General features: G+C 39.4%; 1 protein-coding gene across 4 annotated transcripts; it reads left to right on the top strand.

Annotated features, from left to right (window-relative positions):
* The first annotated feature begins 417 nt into the window (after positions 1–417).
* LOC148015090 (ubiquitin-conjugating enzyme E2-23 kDa-like) lies at positions 418–20,476 on the top strand. 4 transcript variants are annotated; one of them, XR_015688299.1, is made up of 7 exons: positions 422–668; positions 1,933–2,012; positions 2,401–2,515; positions 3,270–3,322; positions 3,406–3,534; positions 3,660–4,042; positions 4,147–4,573. XR_015688299.1 is itself a non-coding variant. In XM_087664926.1 (6 exons), the coding sequence occupies exons 2-6, from the start codon at positions 1,934–1,936 to the stop codon at positions 3,782–3,784; spliced, it is 501 nt and encodes a 166-aa protein (XP_087521052.1). In that variant the 5' UTR covers positions 418–684; position 1,933; the 3' UTR covers positions 3,785–4,084. The 4 variants fall into 4 exon arrangements, 3 of the variants coding, with proteins under 3 accessions (XP_087521052.1, XP_087521051.1, XP_087521050.1); XM_087664926.1 differs by lacking the exon at positions 4,147–4,573 and having other exon boundaries at positions 418–684; positions 3,660–4,084; XM_087664925.1 differs by lacking the exon at positions 4,147–4,573 and having other exon boundaries at positions 3,660–4,084.
* The last annotated feature ends 596 nt before the right edge of the window (positions 20,477–21,072 follow it).

Here is a 21,072-nt window from a genome sequence, read left to right as displayed (position 1 = left end):
TAATGAAGCCAAAATTTTCTCTTTTTGTTTCTTTTTTTCAAAATGTTTTCATTAGCTCTTTAAAAAAAAAGCCCTACACTATATGATATAGTGGTGGTGCTTTGGCATCCTTAAGCCTTAAGACTTACAAGTGGCCAAGTTTTGAAGGTTTGTGGATGGGCTCCTTCTTAAACGTAGGGTATGAGAAAAGAAAACCCATGGCACCTAAGCTATTGAGGCAAGGAAAGGTGTGAGGAAAGAAAACTCTGGTTCCTAAGGTTATGGAGGCTCTCTCTCTCTCTTTGGTCTAGGTTACGACCCTTCTCTCTCCTTCTGGATGGGCACGGCCGCCTCTCCAAAGAAAGCGTATGCGTACATGTCCATCTATCCATCATACGAATGAATTGAATTATACGATACAGCATCCATGTAGGTAACATCATGTATATGTGAGAGAGAGAGAGCGCCGCAGCGCAGCCCCTTTTCATCTGATCAGTATATTATAGATTGGCCTCACAAGCCAAAATCTACAAAAACATTTCACTCACTTTCCTCTCTCGGTCTTAGAGATTACACAGACACATACACAGACGCAGACGCACCGAGAGAGAGAGAGAGAGGCGCTTCTTCCCGCCGTCCCCCGCCATGTCTTCTCCCAGCAAGCGCCGCGAGATGGACGTCATGAAACTGTACGTTTTGCTCCAGGTTTTTCCTCATTTCCCCCCCCCTTGCGTCTCCATCCCTGCTGCACACACACAGGTTCGTTTTCTCGTCTTGGCTTTAAAGAAGTTTCTTGCATCCGTCGCCCCTTCAATCCAGGAGGGCCCTGTCACACAAAGACCAACCCCTGTGGGTGTTCTTTTGTCTGATTTTCATGGAGGTCTTCTAGAGAGGATGCATCATGTCGGATGCCTCGTTTTATGTCTAATTCGAACCAGACGCGAGAATATCTTCTGAGTTTGCAATTCTACACCTGATTTTCCGTTTTCATTTGTCGGAAGTCGATATTCTATCAAGGCGTTTTTCACATTTTCTCATCGTTTGACAATCCCACACCTCCTTTTGCTCTTCTCGTTTTACATGAGGTCAATTTATGTAAGGTCCTAGGCACGTTCTTTGTATCATTTTTATGTGCAATTTGCAACGTACAAGTAATTTTCTGCATAATAGCCTTATTTTGAGACATCAAGGTGCTCCCTCTCCTGCAGCATTCTTGCTTGTGAGCTATAGCCAGTGTGGTATGGTTTCCTCTATATGCCCTATTCCGTCTCAGTGTAAGAATCAAATGTCAAAAGACTTATGAAATTAGTTATGCTCTGTCACAGCTTTGAGCACTATCCTTTTTAGATGCAGCAGGACTGTGCGTGCAGGAATATGCCTTTTATCTGCGTCAGTGTTGTCGATAGACTTGTCAAACTAGTTATGCTGTGTTGCCGCTTTTGGAGTTATGACCCAGTATCCTTGTAGATGCAGCAGGATTGTACACACATGTGGTGAATCATTGTGTTTAATGGGACATTCTATTAGAGGGCAGAGTAATGGGTGGAGACTCTACCTTTACATGTAAATCAAGGTTCCTCTCTCTCTCTCTCTCTCTCTCTCTCTCTCTCTCTCCAATAATTACAGTATGACCGAGTAAGCACTTTGGGGGACGGAGTCTGGCTGATGGGTAGAGACTCTGGCTTTATACGTGAAGAGAGGTTCATCTCTCTCTCTCTCTCTCTCTCTATAATAATTACAGTGTGACCTACACTAGGGTAATTACTAGGTTAGACTGAAGCAGCTTCAATTGATATTATGAAGCATATTTGAAGAGAATATTCTTATATTTTGGGATTATGCCAAGAAAAGGAGAAGAGAGTTGGCCAGGTTGTCAGGTTACTTCGGCTGTGTACACCTGGGGAGGATGATTCAAGCAGGCTAACAAGCTACTTCTGTGTATTTCTCTTACAGGATGATGAGCGACTACAAAGTGGAGATGGTTAATGATGGGATTAGCGAGTTTTTTGTTGAATTTCATGGGCCCAAAGATAGTACGTTATTGGAATCCAAATCTTTTCATATGTTAGAGACTGTTCTGAATGCTTGTAACATCTGTGAGATCATATTCAGTCTTAGCTGGAAATGTTTGCTTATTTGTCAAGAATGGGTTTGCATGGTTTCAAGCTGCATGGGCTGTGTTAGATGTTGTGAGTAGACTGATGCATCGAGAAGTACTTCAATCACCAAAAGAGATGATCAAAGGTTGATGAGTGAGGTGAAGTATAAAGTGTACAATTGGTTGCTGTGTTTTAGAGAGAGAACTGACATCATATATCACCATTCTAGTGGTTGTAATTATGTTGTATGGTAATATCATTGTGGTGGTTGCAGCTCCTGCCTGAATTTTTAGCTGATCTATTAATTTCCTGCATATCTTAGGTCCTTATCAAAGTGGAGTATGGAAGATACGGGTTGAGTTGCCAGATGCCTATCCTTACAAGTCTCCATCTATTGGCTTTATGAACAAAATATATCACCCAAATGTGGATGAGATGTATGCCTCTTGTACTTTCTTCTGATTTTGAAACAGTGAAAGAACTGATAATCAAAGATCTAGCATTCACAGATTGTCTTGAGTTTTTTTTTTGGATAATCAAATATGCATGTATGGAGTGTGCAATTGTCCACATTTTTTTCCTATTGTCTTTAGCCTTAGAATTGGTAGGACTAAATAAATTGATGCTTTTATGACTATACTCATTAAGCTATGGATTTTCTTAGAAAAGACATCAAAGTACTTTCACATTGTTGTAGCTTGGCGCTTGAACTCGTATGTCAGGCATGGATTGCATGAACGACAGCCCACAGCAGGTTGGGCATGTTCTCAGGAAGTCCCATGTACCACACATCTACCACCTTTTTGTGGTACATGTTCTGTTGAGGTGAAGCTGTGGCGTGGATGGCATGTACAGCAGCTTGATTTGACTTCTTCCTGAAGTTTTTTGTGCTAGGTCATAATCTTTCTGTGGGGCATTCTAGGCATGCCAGGAAATAACTGTTCTATGGTACATGTCTGGTTCTATTTTTGCTCTGAGGGATTTATTTAGCCAGTGTGTGGTTTCAAAGAAGAAGGTACACTCAATTATTGGTGTGGGCCATTCATCGTCTTTTACGAGTGTAGGTCTGGAATGCTATGCTTGGTGTGTGTGTTTGTCCTTGGCAAGGGTTTCTTTTGCTAGCATATGAATTTTAAAAAGGAAGGTGTCTAATGAGTGCTATGGAATGTTCTTTGATTCATGCCAATGCAGGTCAGGATCAGTATGTTTGGATGTGATCAATCAGACATGGAGCCCGATGTTTGGTAACATGACTTTGTTACAGATTCACATTTTATGAGTTTTGTATTTATCAAGGAATTGCCTCTGAAGGTTTTTTGTTCTGCAGACCTTGTGAATGTTTTTGAAGTTTTCCTTCCGCAGCTCCTGCTATACCCCAATCCGACAGATCCACTGAATGGGGAAGCTGCAGCACTCATGATGAGAGATAGGGAGCAGTATGAGAAGAAAGTGAAAGGTATTGCCGAGTACTTATGATTAATTTGTTGGACGATAAGAAATTGTGCAAGGTTCTAGTTTGTATGGCTTGTTGTAGCACGTCCAATTCTGCTGTTTGTTACTCATTCCTTTGTGGTGGATCAGAGTATTGTGAGACTTATGCCAAAGCTGAGGACATTGGGAACAGGCCCGAAGATGATAGCAGTGTGGATATAAGTGATGACGAAGATTCAAGTGATGAAGAAATGGCAGGTCACGCTGATCCTTGATTCTTTGGGCCAATGTTTGTGGATTCTTTGAAAGCAAATTCATCTCAGGATTTCCACTTTCTGAGCCCACTGTACAGATTATTTGTTTGGTCTGTAAAGACTCGAAATGGTATGGACATTTACTTTGGATAGAATTGGTAGGGTTTCAGGAATCGGCTTTGTACAGCGTATGTTCTGTATAGGATCTGGACATGTACAGGGAGTTTCACATGATGGTGGTTCATGCTCAATTACTTTCAGTGTACAAACATTTTCATGGTAGGTAGATGGCCAGGTAATTTGCTTCCAGTTTGCTGTTTATTTTCTTTTGTGTTGAAAGAGGGAGAGTTACCCTGATGTTGGTATCTGTTGTTCTCATTCAGCTGATATACATGGGAGGGAATTTCAGCATAATACTACTCAGATTTTGAATTACGTATTGCACCCTTCCCATCTTGAGTAAAAACCAGTCAAATTTGCACAACGTTAGCACAATGTGCCTCGACTAAGACTAACATAGACTAAGACTAACATAGACTCTCATAGAACCTCACGAAGAGCCCATTTAACTTTCACTATTTAGGTTGTTCCTTGTAATGTGTCTACATTTGACTTTGGAGTAGGGAGATTGGTTGCTATTGTGTGGGTTGGGTACTTCAAGGATTTGTCGTGGGAAGGTCTGTATGATGGACAAAGCCACGTGTTGTACTTGCCAACATTTCTAGGTGTTCAAAGCCATGTGTCCAAAGGAATTGCTCAATAGCCATTTTTAAAGCTAACATTTCTATGTGTGGGGCTTTCTTTTTCCCTTGTGCGCTTTCTTTTTCCCTTGTGCCCTTGATTACGCGCCTTGTAACCTTTTAAGCTTTTGATGCAATTTGATGACATGATATGCTGCCCATGAGAGTTTCTTATGGTGACTTGGCAGAAAGTGACTACTAGTTGGTTTTTGTCATCTTGATGCTCAAGGTGGATCTCAAGTGGTTTCTATTTTACTTATAATCACCATCGTTGCCACTTATCTTTCATATCAAGTGGACCCTTTCTTCTAGCGAAGTGTTGTATAGAAGCTCATCATGTGTGACCTATTTTTAACTCTTCGAAAGCTCAAGACAAATCGAAAGCTTTCAAGGTTTTCATTTTATTTAGCTTTGTTCCATTTTGGTCTTGTTGGCAAGAACAAACATCAAAGATAAAGTGAAAACACACATTAACATGCAAGAGTTAAACTTGAATGTTAATGTTTTGTGGCACCTATCAAGGCGACCTGCTAGATGTGTACGGAACTTTTTGCAATCTAAGTTTCATTGACAAATTGGAAATGTATCATATCATGTTGGTCACCTTGTTTTGATTACCTTTTGAGCCTTCACTTGCACTCTTGTTCTTGTTTCTTAGACTTTCAATCTTCGGAATTTTCATCAAATGTAGCTTCTCTTGTTGCCCACATTTCATCTAGCTTAGCCAATCACATGTTCTTCAAGGTTGTAGTTTCTTCATGGTTATTCCTCTAATGGGCTTGGCACAGGGGTAGGCTTGGATGATGATGTTAGGACTATCAAGGTCCTCTTTGGTATAGTTTCTCACCAAGTATGGACATGTAACCCTCTTTTCAAGATTTTGTCCTTCCATAGTACTAAGAGGTGATACAAGTTGGATAGAGTGCTTGTTGATCGGTGAACTAGAGTTTGGGTGTTTTGAGATGATGTGAGTCATTTAACATCCTTTAGATGCCTCATAGGCATATAGGATGGTCACCATATATTGTGATATAATTGACTTCGAATAGCTTCTAACCAAGTTTGGACATGTAACCCTCTTTTCAAGATTTTGTTCTTCCATAGTACTAGGAGGTAATGGAAGTTGGGTAGAGTGCTTGTTGATTGGTGAGCTAGAGTTTGGGTGTTTTGAGATGATGTGAGAGTCTCATTTAACATCCTTTAGATGCTCCATAGGCATGTTGGATGGTCACTATATATCATGATATAATTGACTTTAGGGTGCTACAGGCATAGACCTAACCTAAGACAACATCACAATCAAAGTAATCAAACCTTTGCAAAAGCGATCCTCTTCTTAGGGTTCCTTGCAACTTTTGTATGAGAGCATTGTTTGCATGATATACTATTTGCCTTCCTTCTAGGTTGCCTTTATCTTTGCAATCTCTTTTGGCTTCTCTTTGAGCTTATTTGTTGCGAGTCCATTTGCAATTTGTAGCTTGGTGTCCTTGGGCTTGTCTTGAAAAATCGGTTTTATTGTTAGGTCTACCTAATTAAGGGCAGCTCGGTGCTCCCTCCATTTATAGATCTCCCATGGTTTTGAGATACATGAGAAGCCATACTTCTTGAAGACATTGTTGATTGTGGTGTTTAGGTTGTTAGTTCTAGTATGTTTCTCTTGGCACTTAAATTTTGCAAACTCGTTAGTTTCTTCACACCATCTTGTAGAAAAACCTTGAACTTGGACATGCGACTTGATTTCTTTCTAGAGCTCGTGATTCTTTATGAAATGCACCATGGAATTCAATCATTGGAGAGGATGCATCTTTCTCAATATGTTGTTGCACCACCTTGATTGCATTCTTGACAACTTTCACTTGGGTTGGACCATTGTCAATAATTTGATCAATGACCACAAATGCAAAGAAGATTGGAGAGAAGAGAGAATATTATAGAGGGGAGAGAGGAAAGAGGAGAGAGATGAGAAAGAGGTAGAAAGACACGGAGGAGAGGAAGCTATGGAAGCTTGGAGGGAAAGAGATTGTTGTTTAACGATTTTTGGATATCTTAATTGGGTCTCTTTGAACCTTTTATACTTTGGCTAGTGTGATTGGGTATTTACTTGTGCTTTCCATGTTAGCTCACTCTTTACACTCCATCCTAACCCTAACGGTTTTTCCCCTAGAAAACAGAATAAAAGAGAGGGATTTACTATGGTGGCTAAGGAGTGGGGTTGTAGAGTATTACTTTGATCAACATTACAATGAGGGAAAATACGAATATAAGGAAAGCTTGTATTCAAGAGGAATTGGGACATAGGGGTATATGCAAATAATCTATATGAAATGGGCATCGATACACGGGAACTTGGCCACCAATTCATACCAATTCATCACAAATGGGGTCTTCAAGACCATGGATAGTATGCTGTCCACCATAGGCATGTTGGAGTAAATTTGCTATAACTTTTGATGGGTTGCTTTGAATGGGGCCTATCACATGTCAAAACGGAGCTTATGGTGATTATTTTAAGTCCATATATAAAGCTATTGGCTATAATTAATGTAGATCCAAAATTGTTCGAAAATAGTGTTGTCTACATGTAATCTACGATCAAAATGGGGCATGTCCAACTAGTCTTTAACCCATTGAGCCTCTCTTAAGTTGGGAAACTCTTCCAAAATGGTGGTTGGTCACCAAGAGGCTTCTACTAGAGGTAGGCCTTGTCATTTGATGAGGTATTCTTTGATAGATCAAGACCTCAAATGCTTATCTCGTTCCTTGATGATTGCCTTAAGGGTATAATGGATGATGCCTTCTTTGTGTATGGGAAGTAACTCGTCCATATAGTCCATTGGGCTTTAGTTGATTGACATAAAACACATTGTGAATTTTGGTTGAATAGGGGAGTTCTAAGCCATAAGCCAAGTCACCAACTCTCTTTATGATCTAATATGGGCCAATTTCTTGTTGTTTGCCATCCTTGAGAGTGAAGTAATGGAACTTTGGCACTTTCAAAAGGACCAACTATCCCTCTTGAAACATCGTGTGTTGACTTCTCTCATCGTCGTAGAGCTTCATGTGATCTTGTGCTTTCTCAAGATTCACATTGCATTGCTAAGGCAGGGCATGCATGCGCTCTAATTCCTCTTTGCTTTGAGGGTTTATTATCTTGTCATTTAACAGGACCATGGGGAGGGGAATCTTATACCAATATAGTGCCTCAAAAGGAAAAACTTGAATGCTAGAGCAAGTAGAGTTACAGCTCCCAATTTGTTGTGTATCATGGCAAAAGTGTCTCAAATAGGTCTTTATTAACCCTCTCAGATTGGCCATCAATCTAGGGGGTGGTATGTTGTAGATGGAGCATGCTTTGTATCCATAGATGTGAAAAATGTCTGTCAGAAGTTGATAAGCTTAGCATCTTTGCCATGCACTATGACTTGCAGTAATCCATGTAGTTTAAATACATGCTCCATAAATTGAGTGGCCATTAGAGATGTATATTGAGTCTTGGTAGGGATAAAGTCGGCAGCTTTGGTGAGTATGTTTACTTCCACATATATGCTATTCCATCCTTTCTTGGTTATGAGAAGGCATGTAATAAAGTCTATGGTGATATGCATCCATTTCTATGTTAAAATACGCAGGATCTAGAGCATGGCTATGGCGGGTTGTAAGCATAGACTAAACTCATGATGACATTGACTGAAGATCACAACTGTTACACAAGTGAATTAGGTTCCAAGATAGAAGCTTGGACTCATAAACACAATCTTGTGTAGGACTGACAAGTACAAGACTGACATTAACTGATAAAGAAAAGCATCATCATGTATTCATTCATCTATCAAAAGTGGTAGTGAAGTACAATGCTTTATAGTTGTTGGATGGGTACAATTTTCCCTTTCTGTGCATATGGGATACATATAGCCTACATGTCTTTATCCCAAACTGCCTCATACAAAGAGGCTACATTAGGTGTGATTGCTAATATCTCAACACCCCTTCTCAATCACAACCAGAAAGTACAAAGTTTGTAGAGGCTTTAGTGAAAATAACACTTGTAAAGTGTGGGCACACCATAAACATGGCAAAACACCACAGGCTGTCGAAGAAAAGGCTAAGTGTGGGTACCATAAACATAATGGACATCTAGAGGATGTAGTAGGGGCCTTACAGAGGCAGAGGCCCTTGCGTTTTTTAGCATTTCTTTTGACATAGATCTTCGATTCATTGCAGTTCTTCTTGTCTAGCTTCCTGTACTCGTACCTCACTTTGTTTGCCACTTCAAAGTCTTCACAATTTTTTTGCTGCTGCTTCTTATTCTTGTTCTTTTGGCCATCTTGATGTGCTTCTTCATTGACTTTGCTTCCAATAGTTGCATCAATCTTTATGTCCATGTCCCCCTCAAGCAAAGGTATCATTGCCTTTGAGGCAGCAGAAATGTCTTCAAAGTCTTCAAATAAATTCATCGATTGCTCTTCAAAACAAGTAAATCCATCCATCCTTACAAGCGGAATAAACAAGTCTTCCATGTAGTTGAATTGAGCAACAAGAGTAATGTTACTCTTCGTGAGAAGCATCTTCATAAAAGACTTGATTTTGGTCATTCCCATGATGGAAATCAACTTCAAATGACTGAGAATAACCAGTAATGAGTTGATCTTTGTATGTGTCAAAAGACACAAGCAATGGTAGTGAAGTATAAAAAGATACTAGTTTGAAATTTGATGTTTGTTGCTTGAGGTTGACTTGATGATCTTCAAAAACTCTTTATATCTTCATCTCCTTGTTGATTTGATGGTTGAATACTTGCTGAAAACTTTAGATTAGAGTGGCCTTGGCTTGGTTTAAGTGGCAAGAGAGAGAAAATGAAGGAAAAATGAGCTTGAAGGTAAGTGGCTATGGTTGTCCTATCAAACAGGGACCAACGACTGGTAAATGAGCTCCCACGAGCTCCACATGTCGAATCTGCTCAAACCCTTTGAGATGGAGGACCCTCACTAATGGATCTAACTCCCCTTAAGAGGATTTGTACTTGTTTTGCCCGAGTTGAGAGATCTAAGCCTCTAAAGTAGTCGCTGTCAAAATTGCACCCAGATTTGGGAAAATGCAAATGCCGGGCATGGTGTGCATCAATCTCCTTGATTTTTGTGCCAAGAAGTTGTGCCTTGACCTAAAGAACAACTCTCAAGAAGAAAGCTCGAAGAGATATGGCTTGGTTGATGAGATATGGTTACTGCAACAGAGGTAGGTAGGTGTTGTCCACAAACACAATTATGGTAGCGACTCTGAAAAGAGGCAATGCTGAAGCTATAGTTGCTCAATCTCAATGATTGAGGTGCCAGGGAGGAGCTCTGAAAGTAGAGAAACACTTCTACAGAAGGAAGTTTAGAGAGATTTGGCATGTGGAGAGAGATATGAAAGCTTCAAGTTGATAGGGTGCTGCTGGCTATGGCTACCATGGAAGCTTCCTTGAAGGTAGGAATGCAAATGAAGTTTGAGATAGGGTCCAATACTCAAACTGAGCTGAGCAGAGATGGAAAGGAGCTGAGAGGAGTGAAAGGAGAGTTGGGCCATGCTTAGAGCTCTGATACCATGTTAAAATACGTAGGATCTAGAGCATGGCTATGGCGGCTTGTAAGCATAGACTAAACTCATGATGACATTGACTGAAGACCACAATTGTTACACAAGTGAATTAGGTTCCAAGATGGAAGCTTGGACTCATAAACACAATCTTGTGTAGGACTGACAAGTACAAGACTGACACTAACTGATAAAGAAAAGCATCATCATGTATTCATTCATCTATCAAAAGTGGTAGTGAAGTACAATGTTTATAGTTGTTGGATGGGTACAATTTTCCCTTTCTGTGCATATGGGATTCTTGCAGCTTGCATGTCTTCATCCCAAACTGCCTCATACAAAGAGCCCACATTAGGTGTGATTGCTAATATCTCAACATTCTCCTTAGGGATATGCAAGGCATGCAATAAACCAATTGGTTTAAGAGTGGTCATTGTTCTGTTGGCATGGAACATAGCTAGACACAAAATCCTTGACATCTCTCCATAGGCTCTTTCAGTGAAAACATTTGGCAATCCTATCATGTCTTGAAGACACCCAAGTGACTAGTAGTGGGATATAGAAATACATCTCTTCCATGATATTTTGTGTAAAGGGAGAAGTGTAGGGGATGAGAATCTTGCCATGGGACCATAGGAGTCCATTCTTAAGCTGATATTGGGAGTTTTCTTCCATTACTCCATGGTACAATTTCTAAAATATGTGGTTGAATTCTTCACTTAACAAGTAGGCCTCTTGGAGCTCCTCAATCCAATCACTATGCAATTTTGATATGGATGACACTCTACATGCCCACATTTTGAAGAGTGAATCAGTCAATACATATATTTGCCCCTAGTGTGTGAGAGATCAAAATCATAATTTTGCAAGGTTTCCATTGATCTCTACTTAAGAGTCAAAGTAGACTGAGTTAGGAAGTACTTGAGGACTCAATGGTTACTCTTTACTCTAAACAAGGTGCCATAGAGGTAATGGTGCCATTTCTTAATAGCATGAAGGATGGCTAACATATCTTGGTCGTAAACATTTAAATGCACTTTATTTTTATCAATCTTACACTCTTAAAAGTAATTGCTCATGTTTTGCAGCAAAAAAACACATATATCATTGCCACTAGCATCACACTGAATAATGAATTCCTTAGAGAAGTCTGGGCATATGAGGATAGGGGCTGAGGTAAGTATTTCCTTCACTCGAACCATCTGGATAATGCCATTTTTGTGTCTCCTTCAATGAGTTGAGGTTCTACAAGTTAGTCTTTAATTATATATTATTCAATATATGTTACTCTCATTGAACAAGAGGTACTATGAGGCATTGTTTCATACTCACTTCTACATAAGAAGAGACATAATTGTTTCATGCTATAATAAGTATGTAACTGAAGTGTATACATATTGTGTGTCATAGGTATACATCATGTATAATTTCTAATAACTTGACAAATGTACATTGTAATTACCTTGTGACCATATTATATATACCTTTAAGTTAACTTTGGATTTTGGGATGATCTAATAAAGTATTGGTTGGGAATCTAAGCTCGAGTGCCACACCTACCTCCATTCCCTGCAAAAAGATAAGTGAGGCTACCATGTAATTAGGGGCATGAAGAAGACCCATCTAAGATACCAATGGTCTCAATGTAGCTTCACTCCATTGAGACTGCCATGGGTGTTCTCCATGGTTGCACCCTTAGTATTTGGTGAACCATTATAAGCTCCCCTAGCTTTGATGATAATGGCCACACCGATTTCCAAGGGTTAAGAAGATGATGATTGATGGTGGTAGCTATTATTTTCATAAGCTCATGGTGGTAATGTAGTGTTTATATAGTCTTGGGAGCGAGATTTTGAGTTGGGAAAAAGGCAGAAAGTGTGCCAAATTTTATTATTTTGAAGAGACACAATGATCCCACTAGAAATGATAGATGCAAATCCAACCATTTTATGCGGATGTGAAAGATGGGTTTAAAAAGCGCTTTCAAAGATGGATCTCATAGTAGTTGTAGATTTTTAGAAATTTCTTCGAGTGGAAGAATCAACCACAACAAATGGTAGACAATGTGGGAGTCCTGGATGGATAGGTAGAAATTTACGACACTCAAAATGGAGGCCAGATGTGGAAATGGGGAGTGCCCAAGTGGAAGAGGAGAAAAGAAAGTGAAAAGGTGGCCTTTAATTTTTTGGGGGGGGGGGGGGGGGGGGGGGGGCGGCGGCTATGGAGCCTCAAAGCAACCCACCTAATTGTTGAGATCATTAGACTTTTGCATTTTTTCACTCTCAATCGCTGCCATCGACTCCAACAATTATGGCCTGTAGTATGGAAATGGGAAATTTCAACATTTCTCTCTCCTCTCTATTCCTTATTTCTATGTCTACATTTGAGAGAGAGAGAAGGATGATTCAATGGAGCAGGTATGCGCAATGATTTCGAGACGTGATGGCATGTTGATTAATGAATTTGCTAGCATTAGTAGCTATGTAATGGCATCAATAGCTTCGATTTATCGAAAATTGATGCATCACGTGTGGTGTAGATTTTAGTGTGAGTGCCGTTTTCTTTCATGAAATATCGTACCTTCATTTCTATTGTGGTAAAATGGTTGAAAATGGTTGCAAATTTTTGAAATAACAGACAACTTAGTCACTTTCAGTCGTGCTTAATGAGAAATAATAAAATAAAAAATCCGAAACATGGGATTTAATGGAAAGTAGAAGTTTTGTTGGTTTTTATGGGTCTATTGTTGTTTATATGGAATAAGAATGAATATGCTGATGAACCATAATCCATACTAATTTTCTAAATTAAAAGAATATAAAGTAATTTATATTCAAAAAATGAAGAAAAATATAAAAGGTAGGGTTTTTAGAAAAAGAAAAATAGAAAAAAATTATTCTTGATGCATATAAAATTACCAAAAATTAGGAGTGTATATGTGGATATATAATGAAGGTAGAGCATGAGGATGGCATTAGCCTACTTTCATTTATATATGAAAAGTGATATTTACCACTTATTTACATAGAAAATTGATGATAGACTTTTCTACACTTATGCACGAAAGCACAATCTAAATGGTAGGGGGGAAAAAGGGGTTGGAAAATGATACAATTGAATGAGCTTTGATTTCTTTGTATCATATGTCATATAGGCTGCTATTTATTTAAGTTTGAAGAGGAATGATAACACGGGTTGGCCCGGTATTGTCCTTGACAACACCACATTGCGTTAGGGAAAAGTATGAAAAGAATATCTACACAACACATGGCTGGTTGTTATTTGAAAATTATTTGAGCATGCTAGGACATTCCACACTGCATGTGTATTAGACATGGTATCAATGATCAACTCTTGGATGCATAGAATTTGTCTTCCGCATTATTGACATATGATTGAGCGAAAGAGATTTCCCTTGTTGTAGGCTAGATTGGTTTTCTCGGGGGACAATTGTGTGAGGAAATAAATTTGTCTCCTGGATCGTGCAATATCAAAAGAGTGGACTATGTTTCATTATTCTTTATGCATGAGATGGCGCATCTTAGGGCTGATCCTTAAGGTGTAAGAGAGTTGTAGGGACCACAACGTTGTGTTGGGGGGTGTCCTCTATGTGTGTGCAACGAGGTGAATTAGTCACCTATGCATGGGAATCTCACTATGCTTAGAGTCAGGATCAGCAAACCACTGGACAGTTAGACACTCATGTCTACAAACACAATATTTAGATAGATTAGTTTGTAGCATCTTGATGCTCTTGGTTGTGTGGGTTGTTTGGTGTATGTAGGAGTCCAACTAGAGCTTTAGAGCTAGTGTTGGGCCCATTTTGAGCTTGATTAGGACCTTAGAGCTAGTGTCAAGGCCCATTTTGAGCTTGGCTAGAGCCTTAGAGCTAGTGTGGGGCCCATTTTTGGTATTGACAGAATGTCTTCACACAACACATAGCTGGTTGCTATTTGAAATTTTTTTGAACATGCTAGGACATTTCACATTGCATGTGTATCGACCATGGTATCAATTATCAATTCCTGGATGCATAGCACATGTCTTCTACATTATTGATGTACAATTGAGCGAAAGAGGTTTCCCTTGCTATAGCTAGATCAATTATCTTAAGGGAGAGTTATGTGAGAAAATAAATATATCTCTTGATCATGCAAAATAAAAAAAGTGCACTATGTTTCGTTGTTCTTTATGCGTGAGACAGTGCATGCTATGGCCAATTCCTAAGGTGTAGGAGAGCTGTAGGAGCCACAACATTATACTAGGGGGCACACTTTGTCTATGTGCAAGGAGGTGAATTAGTCACTTATGTACGGTAAGCTTCCTGTGCTTGGAGTTGGGAGGGGCAAACTGTTAGGTACAAATGCAATATTTAGATAGATCCCTCCCCACAGTCCCACAAACCCCCCCAACCCCCTCCAAGCCCCCCTTCCCCCCCAGGCACACCAAACCCCCTTCCCCCCCAAGGACACCCCACCACCCACCACCCACCACCCCCACCCAAGCCCCCCGTCCCACCCGCAGAAATTTCCTCATAAGTCCATGTTCCCCCCGAGACACAGACACACCCGCGGAAACCACTCGCCGACACAAGTGGCAACCCACTGAAACCTGCAGCACTGCGCAGAACCTGCCGATACTTTTCTCAGCCCCTTGACACACGAATGTGTGGTTGTGTTCGTGATTGTTCGTGTTCGTGTGCGGCAGTCCGCTAGCGTCCGTTCACGCGCGGGGACGCGCGTTAGCTGGTCCGTGAGGTGGTGTGCACCAGCCGGTTGTTCACACGCAGCTGACACGCAGTTCCATTCTTGGGTATATTCCCGGATTTTTAATTCCAATTAATTCCAAAACCCGAAAACCTTAAAAATACATTGAAAAATTAAAAAAAATCATTAACAAACACTTAAAACTCAAAAAAATTACAAAAAAATCTTGAAAAATTTCCAATATTTTTGCAGTAAATTGCCATATTTTTCTAAATTAAACATTTCCAAAAAAAAAGGCCATTTTAAAATTAAAAATTCTTTTAAAAATATCCAAAATATGAAAACAATTCATTAAAAATGGTAAAAAAAATCAAATTTAATTGCAAAAAAATTCCTAAAAATTCCATTAACTTTTTTACTTATTTTTGAAAGATTTTCTAAGCTAAAAATGATGTGTCATTTTATTTTATTATTATTTTATGGTAAAAATACTTCATTAAATGTTAAATTCATAAAAAAAACCTATTTCATTCAAAACACAAACTGAAAATTCTAGAAAAATCCAGATACCTTGGTTCTTCTTGGATTGCTGACCTATATTTTGGGATTGAGAAGTGCGCATTCATTGCATACACATACACCCACTTTCAGGTATTTTTCTTTTATATTTTATATTTTTTCTACTACCCCAAAATTCAAGTTTAATTTTTAACATGAATCCTAAACACCACCATGACACGTGCGCTTGCGCCAAATACACTTTTTTTAAATTAAAATTAACCCGCCGTTTACTTAGCTCACGCTAAGTGCGCTTAAGAGGTACTTTAATATTTTTTTACTTAAAATGAACCAACCGTCACAAAAGCACGCGCTGGCAAAAAAGCGCTCCACATCACCTTAATTTTTAATAAATGAATTTGCATTTAGAGACCCAGTCTGGGTATTGAAGTCCGGGATTCGAATTAATGTACTGCTTCAACCTAATAATTGGTAATTAAAATTTTAAGAAGGAACCGCTGTTTTCTTGTTAAGGTTTATCACTTAATTAAAAATTCATCCATTTCTTAATAATTCATAAAATGAACATTTCATTAAATTAATTTCTTCTCACTACACTTATTTTCCCTTTTTAATGAACTCGTTTCGTGGGATGGGTACGCGAAGTCTTCGGAGTTGTCTCCATAGTCAAACCTGATTATCAAAGTTGTGGTTATGATATGTATGGGTTGTTGTTATGTTTTGGTTTAGTTTCTTTGATACGGTTAAGGGTACGATGTGTAGTTTTTTTCTCTTTATTGCCTGATACGGGGATTTGGGTGTTTGCATGTTGCATAGCATGAAGCTTTCAGTCGCATATGTATAGAGGTCATGTCGAATTTTTTCTAGGTTGTGGTTTGCTTGGGGATAGTTGGTCGAGTCACGTTTTACCACTTTGATTGATATCTTATCCTTGGTTTTTATTTGTTGCTTTGTAGGCATTCTCTTTGTTTGTCTGTGTTTGTGGTGTGTGTGTGTAACCATCTGAATGGCGCCCTCTCGTACTCCTTCCTCGATTCAGTATGTTCCTTTGGATGTCCATGATTATTCTTTGTTACTGGATTCGGACGTTGTCGCTAAAGCGGGCTTGTCCAAGTTCGTCAGCCTTTCTTTCCCACTGGTTCCAGATGATCCTACCATTTGTGACGAGTTTTTAACCTCTTACAGTAAGAGGTCTAGTCCAGTCCGTGGTACTACTGTTCTTCTGACACTGAAGAGTCTAGGCAAGGCTCTTGGTCTGCCATATTGTGGGGAGTCTGTCCCTACCGCCAGACAGTTGTTTACCAATGATGATATTTTGAAGCTGTTGTAGAAGCAGACTCAAGATGTTCTTGATCCGAAGAAGGTCATTACCACGTCAGGAGTGGGTGTCTCCATGATTTTCAATCCCTTATGGAAACAGATATGCCAATTCCTTCAGGATAGGTTTATGCCTGCAAAATCCCCATCTCATTATCTTTCCAAGGAGTTATTTACAGCTTCACGAATGATTTTGAAAGGCATAACCATTGATTGGAGTACCTACCTCCTCTCCAAGATGGATCACCATTTTATCCGAGCTACTCGAGGAAATGTGATTTATGTTACATTTGGGTCCTTCCTCTATGTCTTCTTACTACATGCTGCCCCTGCAAAGGAAGTTCCTTTACCTCCAGTGGATCCTCCAGAAGTTCCTCCTCCACCTCATAATGAAGATGATGAAGTGATAATTGAGGATGATGATTCTCCTCCTCCCCTGGTCATTCAGAGAAAACGCCTCAAGAGGGTGGCTGAGTCAGTGCCTATTCCTTCAGTTCTAGTGATAATTCCTGCCCAGTCTTGCAGTAGCTTGCCTGCATTCCTTCAGACACCAAATCTTTTCAGAGCCTATAGAGATGGGATGCTCGACCTTACTATTCCTTCTGTTCACTGCCTGGTAACAAGAGATGCTATTCCGTTCCTGTGCAAGGATATCTAGAGTTCTATTGAACTTTTGATGACTGCTTGTATCCAGCAATTATATTCTTCATTTTATGATGAAGTTCAGCAGTCTAAGGAGGAACTAAATAAGACCAATACTGAGTTAGCCTCTGCTCAGGAGAAATTCTCTGACCTTTGTATGCAAAGGGAGCAGCAGACTAAGCTCGTGGATGCTTAGAAAGCTGAAATCTCTAAATTGAAAGCTGAGTTGGCAGAAGCTAGGTCTCAAGTGGTTGCTGTAACAGAGGAGAGGGATAAGTTACAGATGGAGAGTCAAGAGATGAAGGAGGTGATAGCTGCCCAAGCAGAGAAGTTGAAATCCACCACAGCTATTTTAGACCAGAGCAATGCTCAAATCCAGCAACTCAAAGATCAGTTGGCTCAGCCTCGGTCTAATACACAGAGTCTTGTGCATCGAGTTTCTCTTTTATCCCCTACAGACTTGGCAGCTCTTTTGAGACAGGCTACCTTATGTCCCTTATTTCAGGCCAAGGTGGAAAGATTGCAATCTCGCATGGATTTGTTATGGTCTTCTTTTGAGCAGTATCAAGAATATGTTTTACCAGATCATTCATTTTTTGTCCATTATTAACAACAGAAGTTGGCCTTCTATATAAAGCTTTCCATGATGGATTTACCTATTCTAGAGGATGGATGGAGTGGGGCCTGGTCATCTGCTTTGCTGATCGAAGTCGTGAGGATGGTTTTTGAAGATTCTGTCACTCCAGATACGATGCTTCTGTCCTACATGTATTTGAGGGGTGATTTATTGATTCCAGATGATGAAGATCTGGCTTGGTATGTCGGAGATGTGGTATTGCAAGCTTCTTTGTATGTCTGACATTTGGAGTTGAGGATTGATGAGATGTTCCAGGGATATTCTTCAAAGGTGACTGAGTGTCCTGAGTTTTCATGGCACACTATGGTTAATTCTGTCATTTTGAATCACCGCCAGGTCAAAGCTTCAGCTCATGCCCAGAACATTAACCAACTGAGGGTGGATCTTTTAGCCTATCTCTCCAATCAACCTCCATTTGATACTTCTTTCTTTGAATCCTATCATCGTAGATAAGCTTTAGGTCCATCCTTACCATGCTTAACTCATTATCAACAAATGGCTCATAGGTATGATGCTTATATTTCCCTTTTTCAATCTAACCCAAAAGTCATTTTACCCCTTCTTTTCCAACCTCAAGGATCTCCTCAAATTCCTATCTTTACCCATTGTTCTTTTATTGAAGATCGAGTTTTTCTACCTCCTGATCCTTGTCCTTCCCCATCCCCTAACATTCTATCAACTTTTCCTGCTTATCTTTTAATGCCTTTCTTAACAAAATCTCCTCAATTTTTAGCAAATCCATCTTTAATCTATTCTTCATTTTATGATTTTGCCTATCCATCACTTCATCCTCTTTCATTAGTCCCCCTTCCATCTCCTAACACTTCTATTCCTAATCCTCCTCAGTTGGTTAGTGGGTATCCAGGTTTTGATCAAAAGATTCTTCGAAGAAGAGGCTGGATTTCAAATGATTCCCTTAGTGGACCTCAAATCAATTGGCCATTGATCCTAGGAGAATGGATAAGTGCTAGTCAAGCTTATCAGAATTATCTGCATTTTGCTCAGTAGTATTCTCAGTCTGCAGATCCTTCTGTACGCTTAACTGCTCATTTTACTTGGTACCTGGTGTATATGCATAGGCATTCTCATAATGATTCAAAGCCTATTCCAAAGTTGTGCATGAATGTCAATGTGAGCATTGATTCCTAGCAACTGGATGTATTGTACTTTCATGCCCTCTGTTTGCCTAGTAGATACCTTGTCTTGTTGGAAAGGATGTGTTGTCTTCAGTTTTTTCAGAATCCTCCCAAGACATTTGTAGATGAATCCTTGTCTATGGATTGTTTTCGAAATCACCAATCTTTTAAGAGGAATCATCTTCATTGATACATTTGCAATGTATAGTGGATGATTTTTAATGATAAATCTCTCTTTTTGGAGGAGTCATTCAGATGGTTGTGTTGTGTGTAGTGTTTGTGTTGTGGGTTAATTTATGTAATAAGATCGTGGTGGTTGCCTATTCGATTTACTTTCGTGCGAGCTACATTTTTGGAGAATTGTGGTGATGGTGTTGCTGGTTGGATAGTTGATGATGCTGATGCAGAAGAAGAAGAAACCTCTTATATCCTTTACAAGTTTGTTGTGATTTCCAGTTTGATAAGAAGTGTTAATGTATAAAGGGTTTTCCTTTCGTTGTATTCTTTATATCAGATACATGTTATAAGTTGGGGTCGTGGTTGGATGGACCGTTTTTGAAGATGTATTGAAGATCAAAGTTGAGATTTTGAATGAACTTGTATTCCCTTTTTCCTGGGTCGCGAGGACGCTTCCTTATTAAGTGCAGGGATATGTTGAGTGTTGAAATGACCTATTTTTTTGGCTGATTTTTGTTGTTTTTGAGAGTTGAATGGTTGATTTTATGAGATGATTGATTGGTTTGGAAGTGGTTTGAGAGTGTTTTGGATAGGTTGGAATGGTTTTATTAAGCTCATGATGTTTATTAGTAGAGATGTGAAGTTCTGTTGATGATCTGATATGTTCTATTTGGTCCTGATTGGTTCTGTTGAGCTTTTGTTTTGTTTTGTTTTCTCTCTGTAAGGAGGGATGGAGTATTGATTGAAAGGGTTTGAGATTGTTTGGAAGCTTATTAAGTGATTTTTGATGGTTTGGAATGATTTTGGTATGAGTTATGTGGTTCTGATGCTTTCTGTTGACCTTCTGTAACTCTCTGGTGAGCTTCTGATGAGCTTCTGTAGACCTTCTGTATGCTTCTGTATGTGTTCTGATGGATGAGAGTGTAGCTTGGAAAAGTTTTCTAGCCTTGGAAAGAGGTGAATACAAGTGCAAAAGAGCTAAAAGAAGTCAAAGAAGTAGTTGCTGAAGACTCAAGTAAAGACTGGAGTGAAGTGATAGTGGTGAGCGACGAAAGGACACTGTAGTGGCTCTGGTGCCTCTTCATATCAGACACACCTCTTGGGAGGTGCATTCACGATCTAAGAAGGATTATTGAGGGTTATTATGAGAGATTCTAGTGAGGATATGATGTACTATTGATGGAGAGAGAGAGAGAGAGAGTCAGAGATAGCCAAATCTATCAAAACATTGTGATTGTATATGAGAGATTGAGAGAGAAGACTATGAAGACATTGAAGATGAATACTATGTGATGTATTTCCATTCAAAGATGGTGTATTCCTTTGTTTTCTTTGTTCTATTGTTGGATTTTATGAAGATGTTGAAGAATATGATTGATTCTATCAAATCCGTGGGAGATCTACATGATGCTGCATGAAGATTTGTTGTGCATGGTGTTCTTTTCTTCATTGTGATCATATAAAACCTAATAAAAAAGCTTGTTGATATTACAAGATAGATTTTCTTGCAAGAGAATTCCCTTTTCCTTGGTGTTCCTCTTGGGGCTCCAACCAGGTAGTGATTGACCATCTTCCTATTCTTTCAAGGATGCATTGGACCGTTTGATGGTATATTCGTTGGACTCCTCTTGACATTATGCAGGGGGTTTAGCTAACAATTTGATGCATTTATTGTAGGGCTTGAGAAACCCATCCCCTTAGTCTAGTTTTGTGTTTTAGTAGGGTTTATGTGGGGACTAAGGGTTTGCTTTCAATATAGTAGGTTATTGACTGGTGTGCTTTATGGTTATATTCTGTTAGCCCAAGAGGGCCGATTTCTTTAGATATAATATTCGATTGTGTTAGGCCAAGAGGGCCATTTCTT

This window comes from Lygodium microphyllum, chromosome 24, assembly GCF_053477565.2.
Source record: "Lygodium microphyllum isolate KBCC chromosome 24, Lygodium_microphyllum_v1.1.10, whole genome shotgun sequence".
Classification (NCBI taxonomy): Eukaryota; Viridiplantae; Streptophyta; class Polypodiopsida; order Schizaeales; family Lygodiaceae; genus Lygodium; species Lygodium microphyllum.
This window is presented reverse-complemented; position numbering and strand designations above follow the sequence as displayed.

Bases quoted from the DNA above. Each gene is read 5' to 3' on its own strand.
- LOC148015090 (XM_087664924.1), top strand. From the start codon at position 16,693: ATGATTTTCAATCCCTTATGGAAACAGATATGCCAATTCCTTCAGGAT.